General features: G+C 37.7%; 1 protein-coding gene across 1 annotated transcript in view; it reads right to left on the bottom strand.

Moving 5' to 3' along the window:
* Window positions 1–899: 899 nt before the first annotated feature.
* COL12A1 (collagen type XII alpha 1 chain) overlaps window positions 900–11787 on the bottom strand; it is a 131534-nt gene continuing 120646 nt past the window's right edge. Inside the window, 6 exon segments of the mRNA XM_074991007.1 lie at window positions 900–1937; window positions 4374–4544; window positions 5661–5729; window positions 6871–7059; window positions 8118–8184; window positions 8285–8320. Coding sequence (XP_074847108.1) covers window positions 1756–1937; window positions 4374–4544; window positions 5661–5729; window positions 6871–7059; window positions 8118–8184; window positions 8285–8320 — 714 coding nt within the window. The 3' untranslated portion in view covers window positions 900–1755.

The raw sequence follows: 11787 nt of genomic DNA, 5'->3' as shown, positions 1-11787 counted from the left end.
CAGCCACTCTCTGCTTGCTAGCAAGTGAATGCCTCTGAGACCTTTGGCAAATTTCTCATCCCCATTATTCCTCTGCTTCATTCTGAAGGATGCCTACTACATTCTCTAATAGCCTCTCTAGCTGCTCACCCTTCCACTAGTCTCACGGGAGACCAAAGATGTATAGCGGTTTGTGCAACAACTGGAGCACAATGCCTCCTTTGGATTTTGTCACCACCCATGCTACAGGCTGAGTGGTATTGACAGTTATATCAAAACTCCACAGGTTTGAACTAGACAGAGGTTACCACCTCGGCACCAGCCTCCATCTATCAATGTCACAGCCTCAGTGTGTGTCTACACAGCAAAGTTATTTCAGGACAATGGCCACTATTCCGAAATAACTTTGTGAGTATCTACACATGAAAACTGCTAAGTCAAAATAATTTTGAAATAGCGGATAGCTTATTGCGAATTTGGTAAACCTCATTGTACCAGGAATAGCGCTTGTTCCAAAATAGATATTTCAGAATATGCGCTGTGTAGACAGGGAATGGGGATTATTTCTAAATAAACTATAGTGCGTGCAAGGGCTCTAATCCGAAATAGGCTCTTTTGTGTCTGGAAGCTCTGTTTCGAAATAGCTGAGTGCTATTTCGACACACATTTTGTGTGTAGATGCACTATTTTATACTAAGCTATTCTGGAAAATCTCTTCCGGAATAGCTTTTTTCAAAATAATGCTTCCGTGTAAGCATAGCCTCAGGGACCCGTTTTAACACTAGTAAAAGTCCAAATTCATTTGTGGTGTTAACAGAGAAAATGTAACGGTCTCTGCGTGTTTGTTACATCGCATTCTTGCAACTTACAAGTCTGTATCCTCACAGTCCCATTCAAGAAATGATCATACAAAGTAAATTTTCAGTAGTTTTATTGAAAAATGCCTCCTTTGTTTCAGAAATAAATAATATAAGGCAGTGAAATTCACAATTTGCAGTTAAAATATAAAAGCAGCAATTCTATATCCATTGTCTTGCAAACAATTTCCAACTGCTTTTGATAACTAAGAAACATTATATTCTGAAAAAAAAATCCATACTAAATATACAACACAAACATGCAATTTCATCTCTGCAGGATTGACTGCAATTTGGCATAAATGTTAATGTGCCTGCAAAGAGACTTAAAGCATTATAAAAACTATATCCAGTTGATACAATGATTTCAGCTACATTACTTAAGGTTTGTGGTTGTTAAAAGAGATGTATAACAGCAATATATGCCCTGCAAGGTATAACTAAGGATAGAAGAAATTGGCAATGATGTAGAAGGAACTGGTTTGTATTTCTGCTAGACAATGAAGACTTGTGATGAGACTTAACTGCAAACAGGCATTAAAAAGAGGAAAACTGTAGAGCTAAAGCAGACAGCTCTTTGAAAATTTGCAGCAGCTCTGGTTTTTGGTGTTTTGGTTTTTGTTTTATTTAAAGAATATGCAGCATTGTGATAACGGAATGCACATACTAAGTTCTAAGTAGCCACTTTAAGCAAAAGTATTTTACAAGCCTTTCAAAGCAAGAATGCAACCTATACTTACACACATTGCTATTTGCTCATAAGCATGATACTCCTACAATATGTGAGTGCATTTCTGATTGAAAATTCCAGATGGGAGCCTTGCAGAATATAAGATACACCCACTCTGTATGTATCTGCATATGCGAGCATAGCACAAACAAAAACAAACAACCAAAAACACAAAACAAGACAGATTTTTCATGGTTTTGTTTTTGCTTTTCTTGGTAATGATCTTTTCCAGCGCATTTTTCAGGGTAATCCTGGTGCATGCATTTCAACTTCATAGTCCTGATATTCGTCCTCTCTCCTTTCTGATTCCATTGGTACTATGTAGGGCTCACTTTCAGGTTGATAGGGTCCACTTTCAGGTACGTATGACTCTGGTTGAAAATAGTTGTCTGATTGAACATTATAGTTATTGCATGTCTTTGAATCCACAATATGATGAAAGTTAGTTTGGCTGCATCATGTTAGTTCAATCTTAATTTAATATAATAAAATAAATGTATAAATTAGTAATTCACAGATTTTTTTCAATTTTGTTCATGAAATTTGGGGGCAGGGAGAAGGGACAGGAGAGGCAGTCAAATAATAAGAAAAGTGAGATTTGGTTTTGAAAGGCCTTCTAGAATTTAGCTATTTTTCACACACAAAGACCATGGTGAAATCAGTCTTAAGGTGTTGTCCATGGGCCCAATAAATCGTTAACAATTAAAATAAAGTAAAAGAAAATAAAAATAGTGTTTTACATCTACTTCAATACCTTTAAAAATCCTGCATTTAATTTAAAAATTAATAGAGCGAATGGATTGAAGAAAATGTTTGATTGGCATCTAGTAATTTTCTTTGAGGGTGGGAAACAAAATGTACACATAACTATCACCAGTGGCAATATGCAGTACATGTCATTTTCTGATGCTGTGCCTCGTAACAGACTGAGTTACAGCTGGTGCTGGAGGAACACCAAAGACTACAGCAAAACAGAAGAAAAATCATTATAAAACTTTCCTATTTAGAATTGCAATTACAAAACCCAACAAGATTACATATACAAAAAGGCACATGCCCAGAATCAGACATGTTGATCACAAGGAATAGACAGGTAGACTTCACACAGAGTCAAAGATGTTATTTTGGCACATTGCAAGCAGCAGCAGGCTTTAATGCACATTCTTGATGTATAGATGTTAACTGATTTTAGTGGACTGATCCCTTACAAATCATTTACAAGCCACAATTAGTTTACTATTTACATAAGTTATTTCTTGTTTATCACGTTAAATCTGTCTCTCACAATGGTGTTACATCTGCTGGTTAGTAGTTTTATAAGCCTCTTGAGGCTTCTGATGTTTTGCGGGGGAATGGGAGGGTGTTAAAAGAGCTGTTTTTCTGCTTTATTACCGAAATGCAATGGGTTTGATAATGAGGTGACATCACGGTTGTTATGTCATTCACAAATGTTGTTAGTATAAAGAAACTCCCCATTATATGAGGCCAACACGGTTCAATTTTAACCATATCTGTGGTCCATACAGACTCATTTCCTACTAAGCACGTGCGCAAATATCTCAGAAACAGGTTTTTCATGTATTCAAACTGCAAGCAGCACTGGAGACTTAGAAAATGTGTTAGCCGGAACCTGAAACAGGTCAAAGATGATGTTAGTTTTTAAAAAGTCAGACTGCTGTGCAAAAACATATAGTCATCCAACTAAAATACACAATGGGTAAGTCATACGTGTATATCTATATATGTATACATAGCTGTTTGCCAGGAAGGCTAGCACTACTGCACAATGTGTACAATTTTAGCCATTTTTCATTTAAACAGGAATCTTGGATTAGATCTGTGCAAGCATCCTGCTTTTTATACCCAATAGCATCAAGCCTGTATACACATATATATATATAAAGTTTCATGTATACATGCATAGTATGCTAGTGGCAAACCACATCCAACATCCGTATCACATACACTAACTGTAAAATGCTACAGTGCACACAAATGAATTTGTTAACAATGTTGGGGGCTTGGACTTTCTCTTTGAAAATGGCCCTTACAGGATCCTAGGTATATACTATATTAGGGTCTCCTCATTCATCAAAAATTGGTGGCCACTATCCTCCATTATTTGACTCCCTGTGGCAGCCCATTGTTTTAAACTGCTTCTCACAGAAGGAGGCTGATGTAACTCAGGGCAGATCAGAGACTCATGGGGTTGAACTCAGGGGAAATTGTAGGACAGTGGAATTTTTCAGTTGTTTGCACTGTAACAGAGAATGGTTTTCATTTGTGGAAATTTTTGGTTTCAGGTATTCATTTTGTATAAATAATCCTGATGTTGATCAAAAAACCAGACGCACACAAACTGCCAACCAGAGCTTTCTTTTTTACTTTTCAAGAGAAACATGGAATATTCAACCTTGTTCTGAAGAACATTGGAGGAAGAGAGAAAGAGAAGAAGAAGAAGAAAATGGTCATTGAAGTCCTAATAGCAAAATAATCATCTACTATCCTTCTATGTATTAAAAACTAGTTATCTGTATAATTTAAGCATTTCCTTCCTAAAGCTAAAGACATTTCAAATCAATGTGAGACAAGTTTGCATAACAGTCTGAATAGCTACTCTCAGACCTGTCTGTGATAGGAAGCACTGAACTGTTCCGAGATGACATGTTACAACTAAGCCATTTCAGTACCATTTGCTTCTGAAATGATTCAGTATGTCCACACTAGCAAGTCTGTCTTGCTTAAAGCATCTCCACATCTGTGAAGGCTATCTAAAACTACTGCAGTTTAAGTTGGCAGTAACCTACCTGGAAATCCTTGACCATTGTAAGCGATGCTAGCACACTGGGATGAATCACAATATCCAGGTGGGCCTGGTGGACCACGAATGCCCCCATTTCCAGGACGCCCTGGTGGCCCAGGTGGCCCTCGTGAACCTGTAGAACCTGGTGGGCCAATTCGAGACTCCCCAGGTGGACCTAATTTTAGAAATAAAAGGAAGATAATTTTTTTTAAGTAGTCAGCCTGTTATAAATGACTGGCATTACTGACATCTAGACTATGAACAAGTCTCTGGTAAGAACACGTCGAAATCCACCTTCTACATGTGGTCAGTGAAACATCCAAAATGTGACTTATCATTAGTTGCTTTCCTTTGTAGAAAGCAACTTATCATTAGTTGCTTTCCTAATTTAGGGTGTTTATTCACAGAAACAGATTTGGCAAGGTTTGAGCCACACTAAAGACATCAATGAATTCTCTGGTTTATTTCCACTCTGTGTAAGATATGAAGATCTCGAGGGAAACTACTACATTAGACAAGCACATGGGATTTCAATTAAAACATAGTAGTGCATTAAAACTCAGCTACCCTGCAACCCTAGAATAGATGAGGTAATGTTTTCTTTGGAACAGGTTGTATTATGGTTAACAGAAATGTAGAGTTTCAACCAACTGGGGTTGGAATTTGTTGCAAGCATCTTATGGATCTTATAATGAAAAAATGATGTTTAAACTAGGAAATTAAAGGCAGAAACAAAGAGAAAGCCTAACCATCTCTGCCAAGACATCAGCAAATGATCAGTGAATGAAATCAAAATGACACAAAGAATAAAACTAATAGCAAAAGGATCATATTCTGCACTAACAACTCTATGATTGCAGTTAAAGGACGTCAGGATAACTACAAACATGATCCAGTAATGGTACTAGATGTTCCAAATGGATTAGGTGATATTTTGTTCTATGAAACAGAAAGAAGAGAGAAAATGTCTCTTTTGGCAGGAAACAGCCCCAGATTACTGAGTTTAATCAGTATTTTTATCAAAAATATTTTTAAAATATAAATATGCCAGAAGTATAAGTTATATGGTAAAGCCAACATTCTTCCAGCCATGTCTACAAAATTTTCTACTTAAAGTTTTCAGCATTTTTGGAATGTTTAATTTTGTTTCCAATACATGTCAAAACTGTACAGCACAGTGAGTAACATAGGGTTATTTGCTGTAAGGGGAAATTAAACAATCTAACTTTCTAGGAAGCCTTTTACTTCTACTGTTCTGTAAGCCACTGTAAATTAAAAACAGAAGAATTACCAGGTGGTCCAGGCAAACCTCGTGGTCCTTGTGATCCAATCCCTCTTTCACCTTTCTCTCCTGGCAGACCTAAAGAACCAGAAGGCAATAAAAACCACAAAAACAAAACAGAAACCATGTCAGAAAACCATATTTCTTTCATGCTCACTCACTGATTACTGCATATTCTTCAAATAGTGTATTGTGTTATATCTTTGGTCTAGCAAGTCGTAATTTGGATGAGGAAAATATTATAAGGAAAGAAACATCACAATCAGAAAGACAAGATTTTTAAATGTAGCATGTAAGCTGGAGTGACGAGATTGTCTTAAAACATAAGAAGGTGATTTGAAAGACATTCATTCCATACTTCTACCAACATGAGTAAAGGCATACATGCGTTGTCATTTTTGTTGCAAATACACGTCACACAACCTTAGAAACCTAATGAAACAGTGTAAGTCAATGTTATCAAATAGTTGAATTCAGAAGTTCATTTCTGAGTGGTAAATATTTATAGTAAAATCTATGTCAGAAAAATCTAGGATAGAAAACACAACACTACCATCCACATTCTGTGGTATAACAGCTATAACAACTGAGGACCAGATTCACTGGTTTCAGCCTGACTATTTTATGTAAACCGGCCATAACCCAAACTTAACCAGCCACTTAAGCTGAGTTCATGCCTACTTTGCATCACCAGAGCTGCTCAAAGCACCTGAAGGGCACTGGCACATCTATTCATGTATTCCCCATATACTTACAACTCCGCTTCATCTGAGGCACACAACTGCAGGGTCACTAAGCTACAGTTCACCCCACATTCTTGTTAACGAATCTGATTTCCCCTCATCCAGATGCCTATTCAGAAAAGTAGCCTGTCAAGATGTAGCTAATGCCAGACACAGATTTGAGAAAAGAATGTTCCCTGTACTAAGATAACTTGATAAAGTTGATCTATTTTCTTGACATAGAGCAAGACTCTGCAGTGACTCGTGTTCCAGAAATACCACACGGGAAAAGCACCACTGTAGATGGAAATCTCTGTCATTTTAGACCTTGCCTTCAGACACTGAATATTCCACTGTACTAATAACTTAAAAGCAATTTGGTTGGCTAAAAAAGGCTATGTGCTTCATGGCCTTCCTGGACATTGCAGCTTCATTGCACTCCTCTGCTAACAGCTTTTGATACGTGGTCACACATATGCCCTTTGGGTGCTACTCACCTCTTTCACCAGGTGGTCCTTGGAGACCAGGAGTTCCTGGGAACCCAGGTCTTCCTCCAGGTCCAGGTTCTCCTCTTGCCCCAGCACTCCCTGGAGGTCCTGGTGGTCCTGGAGGTCCTGGCTGGTTGCGGTTTGTATAATAATCATTCGGGATTTGATTCAGCATGTGATTGAACCGGTTCATTTGGCCTTTAAAGATTAAGAAGTGGATTTTAAATTGTTTTGCCTCAAAATCACACAAACACACAACATCCACTGATCAAAGAATGGGGAATTGGAACATACGCGCAGATTAAGATGAATAGAAGATACAAACATGTAGAATACATGGGGGAGGAGATTCTGACAGCAGAATAGTAAATAAAAATTTACAGCCACTGAAGGTGACAAGTGAAAACAGAGTTTTGGATTAAAACAGCCTATTTGTTTGTGCCCTGGCAAATAATTCTCTCCTAGTCTGCAGTTAATACCAAAAGATGATCTGAAAAGTAGTTCTAGCCATCAAAACTAGACATTTCTGAGTATTCTGCATTCAAACAACAGATATTACAGTAGCAGGGAACAGAATATGAAATTCATCTCCATGTTGAGGTCTTACACAAGGGCTACTTAAGCTCTGAGGGTGCATATGCCCTTGCTAGCCCTGGGCATTGATGCAAATATCACTCTCAGAGAGTATCTGTGTTGCTCAAAATAGGCAGTTCTGTCCAAGTAAGCAGCAAATTCACATGACAGGAAGTTCACATGCAGAGATGCACTATAGGAGCTTAGAGGATCCTCCACTGCATGAATCCTCCAGTAGTCACTCTTGCTTGGAGGTAGGCGCACTTGGAGCTGCAAAGTGCCACGTTAGTTTGTGGATGAACTAAAAGCAAAAACTATTAATATATTGTTTTGGGGGCCTGAATTTTGGTGGGTTTATGACATAGAAAGTGCTAAAATGGGGCCTTATCTCCAGAAAACCATTCCCTTTGTGGCATGTTCAAATCTGAATATGGGCCTCTGGGGATGGCATATTAGTTCATTGATGAGTCAGCCCTTCAGATTCAGGAACCAATTTAGTCTTGCATTTTAATTCCATCAGGTAAGTGGCACAGAAGAGAGCAACGACTGCACTCTGGCTCCTTTTACACTTTGCCACCAGAATTCTTTCATCTCAAATCTACATCATTTCTGATTTTTCACAAATGAACTACTAAACTAGTCACGCAGAAAACAGAACTAGGAGAAAGCATGACATTGTTTACCATTTATCAGTTGTTCACAGACTTGTCTTGCAACAGCTCGCATCATGTTCTGAGAAGCAATATCTCCCTTAATCATTAAAACAAGGACATTAGTACACTGAGCTTTCAAAAAGCCAGCATTTATCACACTAAAATAAGGAATAAAATAATTTTAAGGTAATACTTACTCTGTCACCTTTTTCTCCTTTCATTCCAGGTGGGCCCTAAAACAAGTTGATTTCAATTATTATTTAATGAGTTTGCATATATTTTAGTTTATTGTACAGGAACACAGAAACATAAAGAAATGAAAGCAAATGGAAGGATTAGGAGAGAAAAAAGACAGATCCAGAGAGAATTTGCTCCATAAGTGTTGTCTGGTGCATAAATACTACACAGACAAATACTTTAGATGGATTCAATAGAGCAATTGTTCAATAAACCCATCCAGCTGTGTCCTTACATGCACATACAAAGAGGCTGCACATGCAATTTTTCATCAGGAAATCAGATACGTCAGATGTTTCAATAGATATATTTGTATCTACAGTTACTTGCAGATGCAAAAATGTGCCCCAAAAGTAGAGGCCACTTTTTTATTTTAAAAAGGATACTTTGTGGAAAGCTTTGTTGTACTCTGGGTAAATTATATCTCTGTCTATTTAAAAAATGCATTATTATTTCATCACAAACTGTATAATCTCTTTCACATAGATTATTTACTGTTGATAGGAATGCTTATTATTTCTCCTTAAATCAGAAAAAAGAAAAAAACAGATCTATTCTGATTCCGATCAGTGACTCCTGTACTTCTCCCACGACTGAAGGCTTGTATTTTTCATACCTTCCCTACATGCTTTCTTAAAGATAAAAGAGTAACATTATCTTCTTCAAATGTTACTACTTACTTTGCTTTCCAGTTTGTTTCTGTCTTAATTAAACCTGCTATTACTTCACTTTTTAATATAATTGATAGCCGACATGCAACATCATGAAACTGTGGTTGCAAAAAATGTTAGATATGCTAAAGAAAATAACGTCACGTGATTCAGAGTTAACTTTGCTATTGTTTTTATCATGTGCCTTATTCTAGGTCTTTGTTCTTTATGGACCTGATAGAGCGGTCCTTTCACAGAAAAACCTGGTTTACCCCACTGGGAGTTGTGTCTGGGAAACAGCTACAAGATTGTTATTCCACTCTATATTTAGGCCTTTGGAAGTGCTATTCTTGAAAAGAGTTTCTATCTTTTCAGCATAATCCAGCAACCGGATTCTCTTTGAATTTTGTGGCAGGTTACAGAAGAGAATAGGCAAAGCAGCCATTTCAGCATGTGACTGAACATATGCTGACAGAACAGAGAAAATCAGATAAGGCCCAAAGAGATCGAGGGATTATGATGCAGAGGGCACGCACTAAGGTTAAAGGCTATGTTCCGAGTAGGGCACCTCTGAAGACAGGGCTCTATGTCTGGTTTAGTTTGTTGCATGTATTATGTTCCTTTTTAAATGCAAATGGTAATTTCAGTCTGAAATAACATCCTGCCTCATTCATTAACAAACTAAACTGAGACCAAAGACTGCACATCCAAGCAAGGGAGCTATCACCTCCAAACCCAGAAGTGAGAAACAGAGTTATGGACAGGAGTTACTGAACACTGGGGAGAGATGGTTTTGACTACCTACTTTGTTTTCAGTGACTTCCCTCTTATTAGACACGGAATACTTCTAATCTTAGAATGTGCTACAATTACCTGTTACAGCATGAGCTTGAGCTGACACTATAATTATTTTATTGGTCAAGAGCTATCATTCTTTTTCTGACAGCATTTTCCCATTTGTATTTGCATTCTGTGGTGGTTTGGTTTTGATGCTGGCATTGTTTTTACAGGAAGCCAGGGAGAATGACTGATTATCCTCTTGTAAAACCAAATGTTTGAATTGCCACAATCACATAAAATCCACTCTGGGGCCATTTTTAAAGAATGCAGTTTAGAAGATACACACACATAATTAATTCCGAACATTATATTTTGTGTGTCCATCTCCCACATAATGTTTTGAGACTTTAGCCTTTTGTTTACATTCCATTGTTAGTAAACAGCAGGGCCAAGAAAGCACACGACACAGTTTCCTGGGAAAATGTAATTCTGATGCTTGGTATGTTAGATTTTGAAGATTTTCATACTAGATAACAATGACCTCACAAGGATGTTTATAACTTGTTTTGGTCCATCTCACATAATTATGGCCATAAGCTAAATACACATGCCTATTTTAAATAGGCCAAAAATCAGACGTGATCATTTTAAACATTAGTTTGCTCTCAGAGAAATCTAAAACCCTGATGCCTTCTAAAGCTTTATTTTTAATTATCCCCTGAGATCAAAGAGAAAAAGCTTGCTTGAGCCATGCTTAGTGCAAGTAAGTCTTTCAGCTACACTCTAGCAATGCACTTTAATCCTAACCGTAATAGCTCCCCCCATCACCCCTACCAGATTTTAGAGATTTTTAAAAGCACTTTAGCGTCACAGAAGCCAAAGGAGACTTCACTGGTGGGAAGAGAATTCAGGCCAGTGCTGAGTACTTTTGGAATTCTCACTCTTACTGTCTCATGAACAGTCTGCAAATTTTGCTAAAACATGCCCCAACAGCCTGGTAATTTTGGACATGTTTTCTGCAAACTCCCAACAAAGAAAGAGTCGCTCAGTAGCCTGCTTCTTCACACAGTTACTACTGCAATTACTTACATGCTTAGCTCTGAGACCTTTGAGAATTTAATGTTTTTAAGCAGACAATATTTATCACTATTAAAAAAGTAAATACTGAATGTGGGCAGTAACAGTTTTTTTTTTCTTTTTCTTTTTTTCCCCATAACATTCTTGTTGTATCCACAAATAACTTCAATAACAATTACAACGAATCATTCCACTGAGGTTATAAGAGAGCTGGCTACAATTTGAAGGCAATAACACTAAAAGGAGGGCAACTAATTAAACCAAACTTCAAATGCTCACATGCTACATGCTATTTGTGGAAATATTTGTTGCACTAGTAACCACTCTCCCAGACCTAGGATTCTACGAACCAAACAAAAAGAAACTTCTCAAGGCTGACCTCAAGCAAAAGACATGATAGGTGGCTGAAAAGCCTTTTTAAGTGGTATGTTACATCACTGGGTTCTAAGCAACAACCTTCCCACTGACTTTGTTGGAGAATGTTGTTCTAATAAAGACGTATGATATTCCTCAGCGATACAGCAAGATTTATAGAGCAGATAAAAATCAAAAGCATTCACCACTACAAGGCAAATGGATCCTTTCACTCCTTTACATTAATTAGTATTTGTACTAATCAGCTTTCAAAACTTCAGTGAAGCTAACTGAGTCTCAGGCCAGGTCTACTCTAAAGGGGAAGATCGAATTAAGATATGCACCTTCAGCTATGTTAATTATGTAGCTGGGGTAGATGCATCTCAATTTGGGCTTCTGTGCCGTCTCCACTGCAGGAGATCAACTGAAGCAAATGTTCCCATCAACTTCCCTTACTTCTAATGAGGGGCAAAAGTACTGGTACTGAAGGGGGCACCCTGTGAGTCTGACATAGCACATCATTACCAGGTGCACTAAATTGAACTCTGGAAGATTGATGGTAGCAAAGTCGCTCTTCCTGCTAATGAAGACGTACCCGTCGC

This window comes from Carettochelys insculpta, chromosome 3 (assembly GCF_033958435.1).
Source record: "Carettochelys insculpta isolate YL-2023 chromosome 3, ASM3395843v1, whole genome shotgun sequence".
Classification (NCBI taxonomy): Eukaryota; Metazoa; Chordata; order Testudines; family Carettochelyidae; genus Carettochelys; species Carettochelys insculpta.
Note: the sequence above shows the minus strand (reverse complement) of the source record. Positions and strands in the feature narration are given on the sequence as shown.